Source organism: Herpailurus yagouaroundi, unplaced genomic scaffold, assembly GCF_014898765.1.
Source record: "Herpailurus yagouaroundi ecotype Mexico unplaced genomic scaffold, PumYag 163, whole genome shotgun sequence".
NCBI lineage: Eukaryota > Metazoa > Chordata > Mammalia > Carnivora > Felidae > Herpailurus > Herpailurus yagouaroundi.
Window position 1 is genome coordinate 65,560,384 of NW_024412404.1, and position 23,423 is coordinate 65,583,806.

Here is a 23,423-nt window from a genome sequence, read left to right on the forward strand (position 1 = left end):
CCAACGAGTTAAAAAGAAGAGTGACCCCCCCCCAAGATCCAGAACACAAATGGGCTGGGCCCTACCTCTGCCCTACCTCACTGCCTGGAGGGTTCCCAGGCTACGGCACAGGGAGGGAAACCCGAGGCAGAGCCTGGGGGCCTCCCTGAGTTGAGAACACACTGCTGTGAGATGTTCACAGGATAGAGCATTCTTGAGAGAAGACAGCAACACAGAGAAATGTGAAGATCTGCATGTACTCAGTAGAGTACTGGCCAGCATACAAATGTCAGGAAATTATCCAAGAGCAGGGAAAGAGCCATCTGAAAGAATAACAGTGCTTGGTGCTCAGACAGAGCTGGGAATATGGCCTGACCCTACCATACCAAAGCAAATCGTGACACTGACAAAGAGAAAATTAAAAGTAGCCAGAGACAAAAGATACATTACATACTGAGGAACAAAGTCAGCCTGATGGCAGATTTCTTACTGGAAACAATCCAAGCAAGAAGACAGCACAGCAACATCTCTAATAACTGAGAGAAAAAACAGTCAACAGAATTCCATACGCAGTAGAAATATTTTTTTAAAATAAGGGTGAAATAAAGACTTTCTCAGACACACAAAAGTTCAAAACACATACCACCAATCAGCCTTTCCTAAAGAAATGTTAAAGGAATTCCTTCAGGCAGAAAAGAAAGGATACCGAATGGAAATATGCATCTACACAAAAGAATGAATTGCACGGGGAAATGGTTAACTGTGGGCAGATACGTTTTTTGTTCTTGTTACTGAACCCTCTTTAAAAAATGATTGATTGTTTACAGATATAGTAATAACACAGTACCAGATTTACAACACGTGTCAAAGTAAAATGTAGGACAATGAAAGCACAAAAGTTGAGAGGAACAATGAAATTGTACTATTGTACGTTTCTTATATATAAAGTGTTATAATATCACCTGAAGATAGACTATATTTTAAACATGTACATTCTAAATCATAAAGCAAATAACAAAATACAGCGAATGAGCCAACAAAAGAAATAACATGAAATCATAAACGTATGCCACTAAACTAGAAAGGGAAAAACAGCATAGCAAAGAGGACAAATAGAAAACAAAAATCAAGAAGCTAGGTTTTAATCTAACTATACCAACAATTACATTAAATGTAAACAGACCAAATATTCCAATGAAAAGGCAGAGACTGAATTAAAGAGAAAAAATACTCACTTATAGGCTGCATACAAGAAACTCCCTTTAGGGGCGCCTGGGTGGCGCAGTCGGTTAAGCGTCCGGCTTCAGCCAGGTCACGATCTCGCGGTCCGTGAGTTCGAGCCCCGCGTCAGGCTCTGGGCTGATGGCTCGGAGCCTGGAGCCTGTTTCCGATTCTGTGTCTCCCTCTCTCTCTGCCCCTCCCCCGTTCATGCTCTGTCTCTCTCTGTCCCAAAAATAAATAAAAACGTTGAAAAAAAAATTAAAAAAAAAAAAAAAGAAACTCCCTTTATTTTTAAGTTTATTTATTTATTTTGGGAGAGCACGTGCATGAGTGTGCAAGCTGGGGAGGAACAAAGAGGGAGGAAGAGAGAGAATCCCAAGCAGGCTCCATGCTGTCAGTGCAGAGCCTGACGTAAGGTTGGAACTCATGGACCGTGAGATCTTGACCTGAGCCAAAATCAAGAGCCAGACTCTCAACCAAGTGAGCCACCCAGGAGCCCCAAGAAACTCACTTTAAATGTAAAGATACAGATGTAGAGGAGAATATTACAAGGGATACAAGAGGTAATTTGCTAATGTTAAAGGAGTTCATTCATCAAAAAGATATACAATTCATAAATGCATTTGCACCTAATAAGAGAACTTCCAAATACATAAAAGAAAACTAGAAGAAATGCAAGGAAAAAGACAAACATACAATTATATTCACAGGTTTCAATACTTTTTTCACAAAAACAGATAGAACATGAAGAAAACCATTAAGAAAATAGAAGATTTAAACCAAACTAACAACCAACATGACTTATTAGACACTTGTAGAACACTCAACAACTGCACAATACACCTTTTCCAAGATGGACCATATCTTGAATCAAAAAAAATTGTTTCACATGGAAAACAGTATGAAGGCTCCTAAAAACAATTAAAAATAGAGCTACCAAAAAAATTGCAATCAGGCTCTCAAAGAGATATCAACACTCCCATGTTCACTGCAGCACATATTCACAGTAGCAAAGATGTAGAAACAACCTAAATGTCCACTGACAGGTGAACAAAGAAAATATGGTATGTAAATGCAATGGAACTCTGTTCAACCTTAAAGAGAGGAAGGAATGTTATACGACAACATAAATGGAAATTAAGGATCTTGGGCCAAATGCAGTAAGCCAGACACAGAAGGACACATAATGCATGATTCCACTTACATGAGGTATCTAGAAGAGTCAAATTCATAAAATTAAAGGGTGGGGGGGAGATGCTAGTTACCAAGCATAGTGGGAAAGGGAAAATGGAGAATTATTCATCAATAGGTATCAAGTTTTGGTTAAGCAAAACAAATAAATTCTAGAGATCTGATGTATAACACTGTACCTACAGCCAATACTGATGTATTGTACACTTAACTTGTTAAGAGGCTAAACCTCATATTAAGTGTTCTTATCACAGCAAAAATTAAAAATTAAATTTTAGGAAAAGGAAAATAAATAAGTCTAAGTAAACTAAAAGGATTCTAGTCACGCACAGTATGTTCCCTGAGCACAGTGAAATTAAATTAGAAATTCTTTGAAAAATTCTTAAATTAGAATTCGTTAAGAATAGAAGACACAAGTGAGATCTTACCACAGATTTAAAAAAAAGAGTTAAAAAAAGAATCAGAGATGAAGAATGCCATAAACGAGATTGGAAACAGGCTTGATGCAACGAACAGCAGCCTGGAAGAAGCAGAGGAACAAATCAATGACCTAGATGACAAAATAATAGTAAGTAATAAATCTGAACAAAAGAGAGAAAGTAGAATTATGCAACAAAAGAATAGACTTAGGGACCTCAGCGACTCCATTAAACATAATAGCATTTGTATCATAGAAGTCCCAGAAGAAGAGACAGAAAAGAGGTAGAAAATTTATTTGAGAAAATAATAGCTGAAAACTTCCCTAATTTGGGGAAGGAAACAGATATTCACATCCAGGAAGCACAGAGAACTCCTGTCAAAATCAACAAAAGGAGGCAACACCAAGACACATTGTAAGTAAATTTGCAAAATACCATGATAAAAATTTTTTAAAGCAGCAAGACAAATAAGTCCTTAACTTACAAAGGAAAACCCATACGGCCAGCTGGAGATTTCTCAACAGAAACCTAAAAAGCCAGAAGGGAGTGACATGAGATATTCAAAGTGCTCAATGGGAAACATATGCAGCCATGAATACTCTATCCCGCAAGGCTTATCAGTCAGGATATTGAGAGAGATAAACAGTTTTCCAGACAAAAACTAAAGAAGTTCACGATCACCAAACCAGCCCTGCAAGAAATATTAAAGGGGACTCTGAGTGCAAAGGAGAGACCAAAAGTGACAAAGAGAAGAAAGGATCAGACAAATCTCCAGATAACAATGACAAAATAAGCAATAAGATGGCACTCAATACATATCTATCAATAACTACTTTGAATGTAAATGGACTAAATGCTCCAATCAAAAGACATCAGGTATCAGAATGGATGGTAAGTAAAAAAAAAAAAAAGACCCACCTACACGATGCCTACAAGAGACTCATTTTAGACCTAAAGACACCTGCAATTTGAAAGTGAGGGGGTGGAGAACCATTTATCATGCTAATGGACATCAAAAGAAAGCCAGAGTAGCAACACTTATAGCAGACAAACTAGACTTTAAAACAAAGATTATAACAAGAGACAGAGCAGGGCACTGTATCATAATAAAGGGGATAATCCAACAAGAAGATATAACAATTGTAAATATTTATGCACCCAAACATGAAAGCACCCAAATATATAAAACAACTAATAACAAACATAAAGGAACAGATAATAATATAATAATAGTAGGGGACTTCAACACCCCACGAACATCAAAGGACAGATCATGGAAACAAAAACATGAAGGAAACAATGGCTAGACCAGATGGACTTAACAGATACATTCAGAACATTCCATCCTAAAACAGCAGAATGCACATGGGACATTCTTCAGAACAGATCACATATTAGGTCACAAATCAGGCCTCAACAAATATAAAAAGACTGAAATTATACCATGTACCTTCTCTGGCCACAATGCTGTGAACTAGAAGTCAACCACAAGAAAAAATCTGGAAAGACCACAAATACATGGAGGTTAAACAACATGCTACCAAACAATGAGTGGGTCAACCAGGAAATCAAAGAAGAAATTTTAAAAATACATGGAAACAAATGAAAGTGAAAACACAAAGGTCTAAAAGCTTTGGGATGCAGCAAAAGCCGTCCTAAGGGGAAGTATAGAGCAATACAGGCCTACCTCAAGAAAAAAGAAAAATCTGGGGTGCCTGGGTGGCTCAGTCAGTTGAATGTCTGACTTTGGCTCAGGTCACGATCTCATAGTTCGTGCATTCAATCCTCACTTCAGGCTCTCTGCTGTCAGCATGGAGCCTGCTTGGGATTCTCGGTCTCCCTCTCTCTCTGCCCTATCCCCCGTTCACTCTCTCTCAAAAATAAACAAACATTACAAAAGAAAAGGGGGGGTGGGGCGCCTGGGTGGCTCAGTCGGTTAAGCGTCCGACTTCAGCTCAGGTCATGATCTCACAGTCCGTGAACTCAAGCCCCACTCGGGCTCTGTGCTGACAGCTCGGAGCCTGGAGCCTGCTTCCGATTCTGTGTCTCCCTCTCTCTGCCCCTCCCCTGCTCATGCTCTGTCTCTCTCTGTCTCAAAAATAAATAAAAACATTAAAAAAAAAAAAAGAAAGAAAAGAGGGAAGCAAGAAAAATCTCATATAAACAACCGAACCTTAGAAAAGAGCTAGGAAAAGAACAAAAGAAGCCTAAAGCTAGCAGAAGGAAGGAAATAATAAAGATTAGGAAAAAAACATTAGAAAGCAATAGCAAAGATCTCTAGAAAACCCCCAAATATTGGGAAACGAACACATTTCTACGTAACAAATGCATCAAAGAAGAAATCAAACTGAAAATTATAAAGTACATTGAACTAAAAAAAAAATGAAAACAAAACATATCAAAATTTGCACTAAAGAAGTACTTGGGGGAAATGTTTAACATTAAATGCCTATGCAAGAAAAAATAAAAGGTCTCCACTCTATGACCTCAGCATCCACCTTAAATAACTAGAAACAAAAGAACAATTTAACCCAATGTAAAAAGAGGAAAGGAAATAATAAAGATCTCAGTGAAAAGTAACGCCACAGTAAATAGAAACAATAGAGAAGAACCAATGAAACTTAGATATCCCATGTTCATACATCAGACGCTATGCAGAGTGCAGTCAAGATGGCAACATTCCTCAAATTAACCCACAGATTCAATACAATTCCTATCAAAATTCCAGCCGGCTTCTTTGTAGGAATTGACAAGCTGATCCTAAAATTCACATGGACCTTCCAGGGACCCAAAATTGCTGAGACAGCGTTGAAAACGAAGGTTGAAGGACCCACACTTGCAGGTTTCAATAGTTACTATAAACTACAGTCATCAAGACAGTGTGGTACCAACCTAGGATAGACAAACAGATCAAAGGAACCAAATTGAGAATCTAGGGAAAAACCCTCACATTTACAGTGAACTGATTTTCAACAAAGGTGCCGTGGTAATTAAAAGGAGAGAAAGAATAGTCTTTTCAACAAAAGGTGATTGGATACGTTAATACCCACATGCAAAAGAATGAGGTTAGAACCTTACCACATACTACGAGCAACAATTAATGCAAAATGGAACACAGATCTAAATGTAAGAGCTAAAATTATGAGAGAGGTGGGTGGGGAGCAGGGGGAATTCTGCTCTGCAAATCACATTTCTGGTAAGGGACTCATACTTGGAATATATAAAAACTATTACAACTCACCAAGCAAAAGACAACCTAATTTTAAAAATGGGCAAAGGACCTCATCAACACCCTTCCAAAGAAAATATACAAATGGGTGAGAAGTACATAAAGATGCCCAACACTATCAGATATCAGGACAATGCAAGTCAAAACCACAGAGATGGCACTTCCCATCCACTTAGGAGGGCTACAGTTAAAAAGACAAACAGCAAGTGTTGGAAAGATGTGGAGAAACCAGAACTCTCGAACAATGCTGCTGGGAACGTAAAATAGCATAGCTACTTTGGAAAACAATCTAGCAGTTCCTCCAATGGTTAAAGATGGTTACCACAGGGGTGCCTGGGTGGCTCAGTCAGTTACGCGTCCGACTTCAGCTCGGTCTCACAGTTCATGGCTTCGAGCCCCACATTGTGCTCTGTGTTGACAGCTTGGAGCCTGGAGCCTGCTTCGTATGGTGTGTCTCCCTCTCACTTCAGATTTTGTGTCTCCTCTCTCTGCCCCTCCCACGCTTTCTCACTCTTTCTCTGTCTCTCTCTCAAGAATGAATAAACATTAAAAAAATTTGTAATTAAAAAAAAAAGTTACCACATGACCCAGAAATCCCACAACTAGGTTTATGCCCAAGAGAAAGGAAAATATACGTCCTTACAAAAACTTGCACTTGGATGCTCATAAAAACATTATTTACAAAAGCCAAAAAGTCAAACTGTACACTTAAATATGTGCCATTGTTATAGTCCAATAATAGTATTTAAACCAAATCTAACAGTACATTTAAAAAAATCATTCAGGGGCGCCTGGGTGGCTCAGTCGGTTAAGCGTCCGACTTCGGCTCAGGTCATGATCTCGTGGTCCGTGGGTTCGAGCCCCGCGTCGGGCTCTGTGCTGACAGCCCAGAGCCTGGAGCCTGTTTCCGATTCTGTGTCTCCCTCTTTCTCTGACCCTCCCCTGTTCATGCTCTCTCTCTGTCTCAAAAATAAATAAATGTTAAAAAAATTAAAAAAAAAAATCATTCATCTCAATCAAGTGAGATTTACTCTGGGGATCTAGGGTGGTTCAATATTCATAAATCAATCAGTATGATTTATCACATTAACAAGAGAATGGATAAAAACCATATGATCATCTCAACAGATGCAGAAAAAGCACTTGGCAAAGTACAACATCCATTCATGACAAAACTCTCAACAAAGTAGGTTTAAAGGGAACATACCTCAACATAATAAAGGCCACAAATGAAAAGCCCACAGCTAACATCATCCTCAGTGGTGAAAAACTAACTTTTTCCTCTGAGATCAGGAATAAGACAGGGATGTCCGCTCTCGCCAATTTTACTCAACAGTGTGTTGGAAGTCCTAGCCACAGCGATCAGACAACAAAAAGAAATCAAAGGCATCCAAACTGTTAAGGAAGAAGTAAAATTTCCACAATTTGCAGATGACATGACACTATATACAGAAAACCCTAAAGACTCCACCAAAAACCTACTAGAACTGACAAACGAATTCAGAAAAGTCTCAGGATACAAAACTAATAAAATCTGCTGCACTTCTACACTAACAATGAAGTAGCAGAGAGAGAAATGATGAAAACAACCCAATGTATTCTTTTAATGTTTATTTTTGAGAGAGAGAACAAGCCCAAGTGGGGGAGGGGCCAAGAGAGAGAGGGACAGAGCACCCGAAGCAGGCTCTGTGCGGCCAGCAGCAAGCCGGATATGGGGCTCCAACTCACCAACCGTGAGATTACACCTGAGCTGAAGTTGGACGCTCGACCAACTGAGCAATCCAGGCGCCCCAGAAAACAATCCCATATATAATTGGACCAAAAATAACAAAATATCTAGGGATAAATTTAAGCAAAGAGGTGAAAGACCCGTACTCTGAGAACCATGAAACATTGATGAAAGAAATTAAAGAGGACACAAATAAATGTAAAGATATTCCAAGCTCATGGACCAGAAGAACCAGTATCATTAAAACGTCTGTACTACCCAGAGCAATCTACAAATTTAATGCAATCCTGGCCAAAATGCCAACAACACTTTCACAGAACTGGAAACAAATAATATTAAAATTTGGATGGAACCACAAAAGACCCCTATGAGCCAAAACAATCTTGAGAAAGAACAAAGCTGGAGGTATCACGATCCCTGACTTCAAGATATTCTACAAAGCGGTAGTAATCAAAACAGCATGGTACTGGCACCAAAACAGACACATAGGTCAATGGAACAGGATAAAGAGCCCAGAAACAAAACCAGTTATATGGTCAATCAATCTATGAGCGAGGAGGCAAGAATATGCAATGCGAAAAGAGAGCCTTTTCCACAAAAGGTTGGGAAAACCAGTAGCTACATGCAGAACAATGAAACTGGACCCCTTACTTACACCATACACAAAAATAAACTCATAATGGATTAAAGACCTAAATGTGAGACCTGAAGCCGTAAAAATCCTAGAAGAAAACACCGGCAGTAATTTCTTCTGACATCGGCCATAGCAACATTTTTCTCGATAGGTCTCAAAAACAAAAATAACCTATTGGGACTGCATCAAAAGTAAAAGCTTTACATAGCAAACTACCAATAAAAACAAAAAGGCAACCTATTGAATGGAATGGGAGAAGATATTGGCAAATGATACATAAGGGGTTAATATCATGGGTGAAGGGATGGGCTAAATAGGTAAGGGGGACTAGGGAGGACACTTGTTGGGATGAGCACTGAGTGTTATACGTAGGGGATGAATCACTGGAAATCTACTTCTGAAGTCATTATAGCACTATATGCTAACTAACTTGGATGTAAATGAATAAATAAGTAAAAAGAAAAAAAGGGATTAATATCCAAAATACATAAAGAACTCATACAACTCAACACCAAAACACCCAAACAATCCGATGAAAATGGGAAGGACACGAATAGACATTTTTCCAAAGAGGACATTCAGATGGCCAACAGACACATGAAAAGATGCTTAATATCATTAATCACCAGAATGGTGAAACTAAAAAACACAAGAAATAACAGGCGATGGTGAGGATGTGGAGAAAAAGAAACTCATGCACTGTTAGTGGGAATGCAAACTGGTGCAGCCACTGTGAAAAACAGTATAGAGGTTACTCAAAAAAATTAATATAGAATTAGTATATGATCCAGTAATTCCACAACTGGCTATTTACCCCAAGAAAAACACTAATTCAAAAAGATATTTGCACTCTGTGTTTATTGCAGCATTATCTACAATAGCCAAACTATGGAAGCAGCCCAAGTGTCCATCAACAGATGAATGGATAAAGATGTGGTATATACATACAGCAGAATATTACTCAGCCATAAAGAAGAATGAGGTCTTGCCATTTGCCACGCAGATGGATTTAGAGGTTATTACACTAAGTGAAATAGGTCAGTCAGAAAAAGACAAATAACATATGCTTTCACGCAGAAGCGGAATTTAAGAAATAGAACAAACAAAAACAAACAAAAAAAGACTCAAATACAGACAACACCAGTGATTGCCACAAGGGAGGTGGGCGGGTGGGGGGATGGGTGAATTCAAGGGGATCAAGAGTACGGTAATCATGACGAGCACGGAATAATGTATACAACTGTGGAATTATTACAGCGCATCCCTGAAACGATCACTGTATGTACAGCATTCTTCAATTTTACTTTCTTAATTTATTTTTTTTAATGTTTATTTTCGAGACACAAAGAGTGCTAGTGAGGGAGGGGGAGAGAGAGAGAGAGAGAGAGAGAGAGAGCGAGAGAGAGACACAGAAGCTGAAGCAGGCTCCAGGCTCTGAGCTGTCAGCACACAGCACAGAGCCTGACACGGGGCTCGAACCCACAAACCCTGAGATCATGACCTGAGCCGAAATCGGACACTTAACCGACTGAGCCACCCAGGCGCCCCTATACTTCAATTTTAAAAAATACATATCAACAAAGAAATATAAAGGTAAAAATTTTTAAAGAAAAAAAACTAGTGATAAAAAAACGGTCAACAGCCAATTAATTATTGCATCCTGATACGTTATTTCTACAGGTGACTGATAAAGAATGAAAATACATTAGCGGAAATGGTCACTAATCCCAGGATAAGCTGGAAAGTGGGATCCTGGATCAACCGAGAGGAAACTAGAAAAGATACCAATTGGAGGGTGAGCCCAGACACCTTGGGTGTCGCTTCCCTGCAGAATTTTTACAGAGGTCGTCAGGAAGGAGCACCTTCACGGGCAGTAAAGGCTGAGTATGCATGAAGGTGGGCGTTCTGGGCACACCCTCTTCTTCCCGAACATGTAGGGTGGTGAGGGTGCGGGGGGCAGGGGGACTGAAGCAGCCAAGCGCTGGATGCCTCCAAGTCTCAGGGTCAATCTCACCAGGATTTCACTTCTCTTTCCTTTCTGCAGAGCCCAGAATAGTGCTTGCTGTTCAGGAGGCACTCTAACAGGAATAATGAACCCTACTCATAGTCCATGGCTACACGTGTCACCACACTGGGCAACCTTCCCACAATCAGGACACCCAGGGGGTTACGGGAGGCGCCTGACTGTGGCTCCGCCGGAGAACCCTTGTGGAGCTATTACAGAGATGGGTCCTGGCAGCTGCAGGGGTTTCTACAGCTCCACTGGTGGTTACAATGCACAGGGTGTAGACCCACTAGTCTGTGAACAGAGGTAGGACATGAGTTGCTCTTTCCATGTAACCAAACTCTGAGGAGGCCGGGGGGGGGGGGGGGGGTGCGTGTGTGTGAGAGAGAGTGAGAGAAAAGAGAATGGAAAACTTGGGACAAGGACTCAATCTGGATTATTGGATCAACGACTGAGGCACAATACAATATGAACAAGAACTTTATCAAATCAAGAGTCCACACACACCATGGCAATAAGACACCCAAGTCACTAATCCTTGGTAACAGGAAGTACTGCAGCCTCCAGCTGGGCACTTAATTTCAGCATCGCAATCTGCAAGATCATTCCAAGTTTCTCCTGTAAGCCTTTCTCGTTCTCTCTGATCAATAATGACCTCCAGTGCCTCGTCCCTGACAGCCTGTGGCATCACACCTTTCATCTTTGTATGGCCAATTTAGGGCTTTGTTGCAAGCCCCACATGGGAGGCTACAGACGTCTTAGGCTGTGACTAAGACGACAGGCTCTGGAGGCAGGCAGTGGGGTCAAAGACCTACGTCCACCACTAGCTGTGTATCCTCAGACCAGCTGATTAACCTCCCTGTGCCTCTGTTTCTTCATTTGTAATATGGGAATAAAAGCAGGTTGCTGTGAGATTCAGACAACCCACCTGCTAAGCACTCAATGACTAGCACTACCTGTGACAAACGTGCCCAAAGTGGAAAATGCAGTGACAAAACCAGAGCTGGTGTTCTCCTGCAGCTCCACACCAATCTTCTCCCATAAGAGCACCATTGCCCAGCCAGGTGCTCAAGTCACAGCCCTGGGAGTCATCCTGGGCTCCTCCTCTCCTGTGACCTTCCACGTCCACTCCATCAGCAAGACTAGTCCGTTCTTCCTCCGATACACAGAACCCTCTGTCTACATTCACTGTCCAAACCTGTAACCTCTCGTAATGTATACGCCCCTTGCCCCCCTCCTTAGCTCTGATCACCATCCCTTTCATTTTCCCCAGAGTTCCCAGAATAGGCTCTTAAAATGTCAGTATGATCATGTCACTCTACATTTACTTCCCACCATACGCAAGGTGAGCAGTGTAGCGATGACCTGGTGTTGACCTCACGTAAAAGGACACCACCAGGGAATGCAGGAAGCAGGTGACGGGAGGAACCTGGGTCCCTGGATGTCTTTGATCTGGGTAGCACCAGCCCCGCCCTGTATTTAGGGCCCCCCCCGGTCTGCTCACCTCTATACATTATGGACAGCAGGATCAAGCTTCCACCTCGTTGGAACCAATGTGGTTTGAAACCTTCAGTTACAGAAGCTTAATCTGTGTCCTAGTAACACGGTCCCTGGAAGTGGTGTGCTTCTGTGACAGGGTGTTAAGTGACACTGGCTTCGTGGCCAGGCAGTGGTGGGTGAGGAAACACATGCAGGGAAGGAAACTAGGCACTCTTGTTATGCTGTAAAATCATGCAAGAAAACTGTGCCTGCATGAACTCGGGAGACAGATCCCGTGCTTAGTAAGCCTGTGGGTCCAGAAGACACAGAAAACTTCAGGTGCTCGGTATGTTGGCTGCTCCTTGGTGCAAGAAACCATGAAATAAAGCAGGCGGGGTGAGACCAGCCAGTTCGCAAGCGGAGGTGGAAGTCACCGGGCGCTGCTTAGGGGCTCTGCCTTAACGTTCCAATCCGACGGTACTTGACTTCCAGTTCCCTAAAAGTCTAAGCAATGCCCTGCCTCCTATCCTGTTCCCCTTCCAGTCTCGTGCAGGCCCGATTACCCACCCGCGGATCTTGATCAGGGCTTTTATCACCTGTCACGTCACCTGACCCTGCTCCCTCGGGTCAAAGTGCTCAATCCAGGTGTGTCTGCTCACCTGGCAGCTCCACCACACCCAGCCCAGCGCCTGCACGCGGAGGCCTGACTCAGGAGCAGCAGCGAGCAGACCGCGGGGCGCCACTTGACCCTCACCCCGAGTCCACTGAGTCTGCCAGGCCGTACAGGGAGCCCGCGCTCCTGAGAGGGGCCCAGGTTCCGGGGCCCCGCACCTCCGCGCAGGCGCGGCCGCGGGGAGGCGGCGTGCCTGAGTCGCGGCCCCGCCCCCGGCCCGCCCACCCTGGCAGGAGGGCGCCAGCGCTAGTCCGGCTAGATTTCCTCCCGGGCAGGCCCGCGGGGAGACACGAAGCCCAGTGGGCCCGCCCAGGGGCTCCGCCAACCCGTTCCTAACGCCCAGGCCCCGGGGGGGCTCACCGCGTCCCCCGGAACCTGCAGCTCCTCCGGCCGCCGCCGTCGCCACGGGCCCGGCACCATGGTATCCCTGCGGCCCCAAGCCCGAGTCCACGGGCCTCTCATGACCTACGGACTCCGGCCGCCCGCCCCAGCCACTGTGTCCACGCCTCTTTGCCCCCCCCACGTGCGCCGAGGGCGCCAATGAGAGACGGGGGGCGGGGCGCCGCGAAGACGGCTGGGCCTTGCTTCGCGAGAGCAGCAGACAGGAGTAGCGGAGACCAGAGTCTTCTGGGCAAAAGGGGACTTCCGCCCAGGGTTGTCATTTCGCACAGAGGGCCAGCCTGTCACTTCTCCAGTCACTGGATCGACTGTGGGACTCCGAAGACCTTACTCCTTCAGGGTCCTGCCAGGCTTCGACTGCTGGTGGCGGATCGGCAGGGGGAGGTCCCTCCTCCTCGCTCTTGTGATTGGTCATCGAGCGCCGTCAGCAACCGTCTTCCTGTGGCTGGTCGGTTGATGGATGGCGCAGCGAGCCAATCCGCGTGGGCGAGCTGCCCTGGAGGGTGTGTCTGGGAGCTGTAGTCCCGGGAAGGGGGCCTCACTTCCGGGCGGGCGTGGCTGGGGGCGGTACGGTGATCGCCCGCCCGGGTGTGGCCCTGAGCGGGGAGCGGGCTGTGCAGAGGAGGGACGGGGGCCTGGCGGGCCGCGCCGGCTGCCCTCTGCGCTCGCACCCTAGGGGAGCTGGCCGTCCCCGTAAAGGCCGAGGCGCCCAGCCCCGTACTTTGATTAAGTAACACGTGTCCGAGCCGGGCCTCTGCCGGGTACCTGCTAGCGGTGGGCAGGGCCGGGGCTCTGCGCAGTGGCAGTAAAGTAGGTCTGCGAGGGCGGGGCTCCGGGACAGAGTTTCCCATCTGTGGTAAGCGGATGGATGGGCGGGGGCTGCGTTCTTTCCAGCTATTGTTGCGGTCGTTTCCCGCCGAAGTGTGAGCTTCCCGGAGCCGCTGCAACCTTCCTGCCACCATGAGGGGCGGCTGGCGGAAAACCTGGTGAAAAGTGCGACAGCACCTAGGCCGAAACGCCTTGAGTTCCGCACCAATCCACAACTCCATGCCTGCCAGCCTCCAGGCTTTTTGTTGCATTTCAATTATTTGAGGGCTGAGTTTACCATTCTGCTGCAGGCAAAGGCATCTTTTTTGTTGCAAAGCCTGGTTCTTACCCATTAAGGTGAAATGCGTGACTCCTCCACTCCGTTGGGCGTCTGGCTGCATGATCTTCAGCAAGCTAGGTAGCTAATCTATATCAGTTTTGTTATTTATGAAAGATAATGATGAATCAGGGCATTATGAAGATTAAGTGAGGTGTATACATATAATGTACTTAGAACAACGACTGACACAAACTACTCAATAAATGGTATATTACTATTACTAGTCTTCCTATACTAACACTGCTGCTCCTAGTTGACAATCCTGTATCAAAACCCTGGACTTAACAGTTGTGAGCGAAAGTTAACAATACTGTATATTTGAAAGTTGTTAAGAGACTCCACGTTGAAAGTTCTCACCATAAAAAAAATAAACTGTGTAAGGTGATAAATGTGCTAACTGATCTTACTATGGTAATCATTTTGCAATGTAACTATGTCAAATCATTCCAGTTGTACGATGTCCTATGCCAGTTATATCTCAATAAAGTTGGGGGTGGGACCTTGGGGCTGGCTGTGTTTTGGAATTCAAAATCTTTAGGATTTTTTTGTTTTTGAAGCGCTATATATATATATATATATATATATATATTACGTATCTAGTATGAAACGCCTTCAGTAGGGCCTGGGACAACACCCTATGATCAGACACAATATTTATGTGGCAAAATGTGTGAATGTTCAGAAATATTCACCTTAAGTGGGATATATAACTGCTTTAAATAGTCTCATACCCGTTCAAATGTGTTTGCTCGAAACTTAGGAAGAATGATTTTCAGAACTGTTGCATTTCAGAGTTGAAAATAAGGTGCTATCAAGAACCTGTACTACTACCCCTACTTTAAAAACTTTGTGTGCTTTTGGCCTTGCAGTTTACCTTAAATGATGTGCTGTGTGGTCCAGTGTCAGTATCACTGGCCTTTGGACTTGGGGCTGCTCTTTCAGGCACTTGAACCAACCATTGAGTAATGGGGGGACGCTTAGCCCACAGGCTGGTGACAGCTGTTCTCCTTGACCAAACTCTACCCAGGCTCCCCTGAACTCTTCTCAACTAGTCCCTGACTCTGGGGTTTCCATGTTAGTCTCTGCATTGTCCAGGTTTAGCAAGAGTCTCCCACCCTTGCTCTCTGATCAGCCTCAATGTCTGATGGGGTTCCTCATTCCCCACATTCCCCCAGGTGATGTCTGATCACCCCGGCCTGCCTTCAGCAAGAATCCTGTTGGGTTGATTCAGAAAGAATTGTCCCTCACCCCAGATGTTTCCTTCTAGGATTTTTCGCCCACTGACCTCCCCCTACCCGCATCACACTCCTAGGCTACGAATTCCCACTCTTCTTTGTGTTGGGAGTTAATCCCACTCTTCCTCTCCTACTGCAAAACCCTGTTATAATAGTCTCTATATCCGTCACAATGGACCCCCTGAATAAAGTCTGCCTTACCACTCATGTCAAGTGTCATGCATTTTTTTTTTCTTTAACACTATGTACAGTGATAGGTATATTTAATACATTGCAATTGAGTGTGATACGCTAGTTACCAAACAACAGTCAATTGGATACAATTACGATGTATACAAAACTCTGCTACTACTTAGTTTATTTAAATTAATATCATATATTTTTCAAACTCTAAAAATAAGACATCTGTTAAATGATATTTATAGTACTCATTATTTCAATATGTTAAAACAAATACATTAGTTATTAGGAAAAAAAAACTGGAAAATTCTCAGGACGTTGGATTCTTGCATATGACATCAAAAGCATAGTCAACAGCAACAACAAAAATGGATAAATTGGACTATATCAAAATTAAAAACTTACGTGCATCAAATAACACTATTAATACAGTGATAAGGCAACCCCAAAAATGGACTAAATATTTGTAAATCACGTCTCTGATAAGCAGTTAATACCTAGACTACATAAAGAATGTCTACAACTCAACATCAGGGAAAGAACCTGATTAAAAAATGGACAAAGGACTTGAATAGACATCTCTCCAAGGATGATTCCAAACAGCCAATAACCACATGAAACGATGCACAACATCAACTACTCATTAGGGAAATACAAATCAAATCCACATTGAGATACCACCTCACATCCATTAGGAGGTGCATTGTAAGAAAACAAGTGTTGACCAGAATGTGGAGAAGTGAGGACCCTTGAGCGTTGCTGGGGAGACTACAAAATGGTGCAGCCCTACTAAAAACAGTATGACATTTCTTCAAAATATTAAGAATAAAATTATGATCCACAACCCTACTTGTGGGTGTCTAACACAAAATAGCTGAAAGCATGGAGCTCGAATGCCCATGTTCATTGCACACTAGACCCAGTAGCCAAAAGATGGAAAGAACCTAAGTGTTCATAGACAGATGAATGGATAAGTAAAACGCGGTCCATCCATACAGTGGAATATCATTCTGCCTTAAGGAAAGGAAAGAAATTCAGACGCCAGCTACGACATGGAACCCTGAGGGCGTTATGTGAAATGAAATAAGGCAGTCACAAAAGGATAAAGTATAATTCCAGTTACAGGAAATACTGGAAAAATCAAACTCCTAGAGACAGATAGAATGGTGGTTTCCAGGGGCTGGGGAGGAGAATGGGGAGTTAGGGTTTAATGGGTATAGACTTTCACTTTGGGAAGGCGTGAAGAGTTCCAGACATGGATGGTGGTGATGGTCACTTAATACCATTGAACTCTACACTTAAAAATGTTCAAAATGAATTACCCTATGACCCAGCAATGGCACTACTAGGTATTTATCCAAAGGATGCAAAAATGCTGATTCAAAGGGGCACATGCACCCCAGTGTTTATAGCAGTGCTATCAACAATAGTCAAAGTATGGAAAGAGCCCAAATGTCCATTGACTGATGAATAGGTAAAGAAAATGTGGTACGTATATACAATGGAGTATAACTTGGCAATCAAAAAGAATGAAATCTTGCCATTTGCAACAATGTGGATGGAACTAGAGTGTATTATGCTAAGCGAAACAAGTCAATCAGAGAAGGACAAATACATGATTTCACTCACATGTGGAATTTGAGAGACAAAACAGGTGAACATAGGGGAAGAGAAGGAACAAATAAGATAAAAACAGAGAGGGAGGCAAACCATAAGAGACTCTTAAACACAGAGAACAAACTGAGGGTTGCTGGAGGGGAAGTGGGAGGGGGATGGGCTAGATGGGTGATGGGCATTAAGGAGGACACTTGTTGGGATGAGCCCTGGGTGTCATATGTTAAGAGATGAATCACTGGGCTCTACTCCTGAAGCCAATACTACACGGTATGTTAATGAACTTGAATTTAAACTAAAAAAAAAGGTAAGACAGACAGAAATAAATAAATAAATAAAATAAAATGCCAAGAAGTCTTTAATAAGAAAAAAATGTTTAACATGGTGAATTTTACGTATATTTTACCACAATAAATATTAATTATTTACCACAAATAAATGAATACATTAAATATTAAAAGAAAAGCATTTCTCTGCACACCATTTACCATCCCTTGCACACCACCTTCCAGGGAAACGGCTCTCAGGTGACCTGAGGTCCGGTTCCACCCTGCCGATGTCCAGCTCCCAAGCGAGCTGCTTTAACCTCTCACCCCCTGCCCCTCTCAGTGTAGAAGTTCGGGGTGTTAATAGCGATGTCTGCGTCAGCGCGGTCCTGTGCGTCTTCCGCGAGATACCGTCTGCACGGTGGCGAGCCTGATGTGCGGTACTCGGTCACTGTAGCTGCCCGACCATCTCTAGTCTGTCCCCATCTGAGCCCTGGACCATTCGGAGTCCAGGCGGTTTCTGGAGGTTCAGCTGGCATATGGCTGTCAAACCTAACTAGTGATGTTCACCGGGGCAAGCATTCATTTCTAAGCCTCAGTTTCCTCATCTGTACAATAGGAATGAAATAGCCCGCTCCTGTCACCTGCCTTCCAGGAAAGAGGGAGCTTCAAAGAGTAGCCTGCAGATGGCCTCGGAAACCAGGTACAGCTCAGCCCGGTCAAGGGAGATTGCACGTGTGTTGTAGGGAGGGGGATGAGTGACAGTTCTGTTCGACTTTTGCAAAGCTAGGACTAGTTTTTCATGAACTTAAACACCCCCCTTTCACTCTCCAACGACTTTTTTTTTTTTAATTTTTTTTTCAACGTTTTTTTAATTTATTATTTTTGGGACGGGGAGAGACAGAGCATGAACGGGGGAGGGGCAGAGAGAGAGGGAGACACAGAATCGGAAACAGGCTCCAGGCTCCGAGCCATCAGCCCAGAGCCTGACGCGGGGCTCGAACTCACGGACCGCGAGATCGTGACCTGGCTGAAGTCAGACGCTTAACCGACTGGGCCACCCAGGCGCCCCTCCAACGACTTCTTTTAAAACTTGCTACCTCTTCTTGTTGGGATGTGAAAGAGACAATACATCCACAACCTCCAGTACGGAGACTGGCACACAGTAGGTGTTTAATGAATGCCCCTTCTTTTCCTTCTTGCCCTCTTATTGAAAGAAATTCTCAGCACTTTCTTTGGGCACAAGCATAAGGATACCTTTCTTTCTTTGAAGTTCTCAGCTTTTAGACACTATCATAGTGATAAGGGTCATCATCTTTGCCTGGAAACACTTCCCCCTGCTCTGCAACAACTTGCTTCTTCTTGTTCAGATGTTGGCGGTCCCGCCCCTCCTCAGAGAGGCCAAGGTGACCCACTGACCTAGAGCAGCCACCTACACGCACCTCAGCCGTGGCCTGACTCCAGTCCTCCAGGACACTCAGCTCAGGGGTCAGTTTTCCTTCTTGCCGACCGACGTCCCGTAGGCCCCACCGAGGGCTGGTTCCCCACTGGCTGGGACTGGGCCTGCCGTCCATCAGGCGTCGGAGCTGGAGCCGTCAGCTTCGCGTCCCTGGTGTCAGTGAAGCCACGGCAGGGGTGTCTTTGTGTTCAGATACCAGAAACAGGCTCCGAGGCCTTACCTGTGGAGCCCAGGGCTGCGGGAGGACCGGCTGGCCGACCCGAATTCCCTCACAGCTCCGTTGGGACCTCTCACCAGTTTTGCTGCCCCGTAGCCCTTCCTGCCTGTGGAGAGCCTCCCGATTAGGCTGCAGGTCTTGCTGGAAACCGGGCAAGTTTGCTCACCCCAGCAAACAAGCACCAGCAACAGCTCAGGTCTGCCGTTGGCCCCAAGGGCCTTCGTCTCACAGGCCGAGTTTGCAGGCGCCCTGCTGGAAAGCGCGGAACCGGCATCAGCCCTCGCGAGGTGACCGTCTGTTGTGCGCCGGCACGAGTAGTCTATTCTGCACACTCCCCTCTGTGCCGGAAGTGGCTCCTGCCCAGGCGTGGGCGGTCAAGGGCCTTCTCCTCCCTGAGAACCGGCCCATCTCTGCCTTCCTGGGTACGGCCTCACCTAGCGGCCTGTGTCCGCCCGCTGCCTTCCCTGACCAGGAGCCCTGTGCCTGTCTGGCCTCTCTCTTCCCACCTCTCTCTTTCACCTCAGGGCTCAAGGTCCAGCCAACGTCCGGCTCACCCATGGGACCTCCCTTCCGTGGCTCTGACGGCCCTGCGGTCCTCCACAGGAGCCACCCTCTGTCTGGCATGCTGTCTGTATCTTCCCACGTGGGCCCGTCTGGACTGGCCAAGTAACCCGTGCCAGGGGACCCCGACTCCAATGTTTTCTGCACCAAGCTGGCATACGACGCATGCCCTTTATTGGCGAGTTAACGTGGAACGTGTGCTGCCTACGAAAGCCTCAGCATGGTGCTTTCCTTTCCATCATGACGAGAAGCCAGCCGACAAGTGAGACCACCTTGAGACACAGCGCCAAGTCAGGACTGGAAGGGCAGCGCTTCACGCGCTGATGGGGAAACTGAGGCTCGCTTGCCCGCCCGCTCACTCATTCCAAAACATTCCGTTGCCTGGAACGTGGAAGGTTCTCTGAGCGGGAGTAGGTCTGTGGTCCATGAACTCAGGGTCCGGCCTGCCACTCTCTGGAAGCTCCGTGAGCATGTTTATCTGTGTCCCCAGCTCCCAGCGCGGGCAGGGCCCAGGGCGGGTACTCAGGGCAAGGCCGGTGAATGAATGAGTGCAGCACCGTTATCTGTGAGGCATCGGCTCCAGCCACAGCCAGGGGGGCCTTCAGGAGGGTGCCCTGCCCTCTGGCCTCTGGGCTGCTAGCGGTACGGACCTCTCTTCTCGCTGGGCTGGTGAGTGGGAACGCAAGCTCTGCTGTCTCTGGGCTCGCATCGTTAGCCTTGGTCTTCAGCAGCTGGTGAGGCCCTCGCCCTGCGGACAGACTGCTTCATCCCCAGAGGATCCGAATCTGAGGCACACACACGTCTCTCTCTGGAAGGGAGACGTTTGTTTCCCCGAGGGTCACGGTTTGTTCAATGCCATTTTAGTCCGGGCTATATTTTCCTTTATGGAAAGAGTCGGTATAAGATTCTTCTACATGCGATCTTGATAATGCTCCAGGAAGAGTTCGTTGAGGCCAAACACAGCCCAGCACGTTTCACCTTTCAAAATGCTATCTCTCCGTGGAGACGTCTCTGACCTAAGCCAGCTCCCTACATTATTTCCTGACACTGTAAGTGTACTCTTTGGGAATGACCAGCAGCAGCTGATTATTTAATACTGAAAGACTTTGGGGGCACCTGGGTGGCTCAGTCGGTTGAGCATCCGACTTCGGCTCAAGTCATGATCTCAAGGTTCTTGAGTTCGAGCCCCACATTGGGCTCTGTGCCTGGAGCCTGCTTCAGATTCTGTGTCTCCCTCTCTCTCTGCCCCTCCCCCACTCATGCTCTGTCTCTGTCTCTCTCTCTCTCTGTCAAAAATAAACATTACAAAAATTTTTTTAAAAATACCGAAAGACTTTGTGACAAGTACAAATTAGAGACATACATGAGATGACATAGCACACGATGTGTGCGCCCCAACCCATCCCATAACGTCCGTGTAAACACTTGTTACGTACAGAAGGCAAGCTTTTTATGGTCCGTCGTTTTGCATTTTCTTCACAGGCGCCGTAAATAAATAAAAATATTAATAAACCACAACTGTGCCGCCTAAAATCAATAATAGCTTTATGTTTGAATGGAGGGACTAATTGGGTCTCCTTCTGACCTCTCTCTGCTTCTAATCACTCGGTAATATTTGTCGAATGCCAGACACAGGTGTACTTTCTATGCTATGCTGTGTTTTCAACAATAGATTGAGATTTTAGCACGATGTTTTATATTTCATCCTAAATTTTTTTTATTTGCAAGTGTATGAAGTCACATTGGTTATGTTTGATAATCCATTTTTGGCATGTATTTTCATATAAATGATAGGGTGTTTGGGCCTCTTGGCTCTCACAACATAGTAAGGAGGACCCCTGCATGTGGAAATATGGCTGTGTGTGGGTTGGAAATAATAAGGATTATAAATGACTCACTAGGTATAGAAAATAAAGGAGAAGACTTATCGGGGAGAAGTAAAGAACCTTGCTCTCTTTATGCACCGCCAAAGAAGCCACCACAAAAGATATATTACTGTTTCCCTTCTTGTTATTTCTAAGGGGGGTTTTATTAACCCCTTTTTATCAATCAAAATAAATTGATTGCCAGTGAATGCAATATTTCCTGACTATATATAATTTGAAATTATAAAAGAAAAGCAAAGATGTGCAAGCTCATATACTACAGCTCAGGTAAAGAAGAGACAAACCCCCTCCAAAGAGATTGCTAAATAGTGTTAAAGATTTGTGCGGCCGGCCCTTAGAACATTCTCTCTAAGGATATGATCAGGCCTGGGGAGTCTTCGGGAATCCGGCTTCCTTCTGCCGTGTCAGTGGCCAGGTGTCCCAGAACACTGCCATTTCATATTTATGCCCCATCATAAAAGGACATATTTCTGCAGGGTAAATATAGGGATGGTCAATAAAAACTCGGTCCTGGGTAAGGAAGGATGATTCAAGCGGGGAGAAAAGTGAGTGGCCGGAAACCCACTGTGCATCATGAAGAGGGGACCAGTCACTGCTTGTGATTCAGGGACCAAAAATGCATGGAAAGCTAGAAAATTAGGATTTCATCCAAACGGCGGAAAGCATCCCTCCTGGTCCGTGCCAGGCTGGTAAGAAGGCGGGAGGGTCCAGGACGATAGGAGTAAAACACAGCAGGATGGAACGGGGGCCCAGCCGGGCTTCCCACACGGAGGGGCTTGGGCTGCTGGCTGGCGGAGACCTCGCTGAACCAGGAGGCTCTTTGCCTCTCCCACCACAGGCCCTGGGGCGATCCAGCCCCACCTGCTGGGCTCAGCACCTGCCAGAGCCTTCCTGTGGGGTCTGTGGGACCCACCTCTCCCTCAGACCCTTCCAGGGTCCCACACATTTGCCTCTTCACATAGGAAGGGGACTCTTCCCCTCCATCTCCGACTACTCATTGAACTGAGGAAAGAAAGAATGGTTGGAAAGTCAAAAGGGAATGTTAGCATTGACATTTTTAAGTGAGATACTTCTTTCGATTACAATAAGGCGTATTTCATGTGAGTGAGTGAATAATAGATACTAACTTAAACGTAGGCTAATAATGGAGTTACCACCAAGTTTTGCTTTACTCTGATGGAAGGGACACATCCATGGAGGTCTAAACTTCAGCTACTTTGTCATGAGAATGTGAAATAGTGACTCATTTATTTTATATACATGCTACAGAGCAATAGGACCCAGGCATCATTTAAAAATCAGTGGTTTGCCGGACACCTTGGGGGGCTCGGTCAGTGAAGCGTCTGGCTCTTGATTTCAGCTCAGATCATGATCTTATGGTTCATGGGTTTGAGCCCCACGTTGGGCTCTGAGCTGACAGTGTGGAGCCTGCTTAGGATTCTCTCTTTCTGCCCCTCCCCGTGCTCTCTTTCTCTCTCTCTGCCAAAATAAATAAATAAACTTTTTAAAAAATCAGTGGTTTGCTCTTTTTTCTCCTTTCTTGTTTGTTCGGTTCTGGAGGAAGGAATTTTTTTCCCTAATGTTTATTTTTGAGAGAGAGAGAGAGAGAGAGAGAGAGAGAGAGAGAGAATGCAAGTGAAAGAGGGGTAGAGACAGACACACAGAATCTGAAGCAGATTCCAGGCTCTGAGCTGTCAGCACAAAGCCCAACTCAGGACTTGAACGCACCAACCGCAAGATCGTGCATGACCTGAGCTGAAGTTGGATGCTTAACCCACTGAGCCACCCAGGTGCCCCCAGAGCAAGGAATTTGAAGGCAGCAGCTATTCTACAGGAAAACCGCCCCAACCGTGAAAACCCGAAATGAGTGAGCCAGTTTGGAGACCATCTGAACTGAGAA

At 45.2% G+C, this 23,423-nt stretch overlaps 1 protein-coding gene across 1 annotated transcript in view; it reads right to left on the reverse strand.

The window, feature by feature from the left end:
• The window catches only part of CUNH10orf143 (chromosome unknown C10orf143 homolog), a 46,493-nt gene extending 33,166 nt beyond the window's left edge, over positions 1 to 13,327 (reverse strand). The window contains exon 1 of the mRNA XM_040486806.1: positions 12,920 to 13,327. Coding sequence (XP_040342740.1) covers positions 12,920 to 13,021 — 102 coding nt within the window. The 5' untranslated portion in view covers positions 13,022 to 13,327. The remainder of the gene's footprint in view (positions 1 to 12,919) is intronic.
• Positions 13,328 to 23,423: the final 10,096 nt, after the last annotated feature.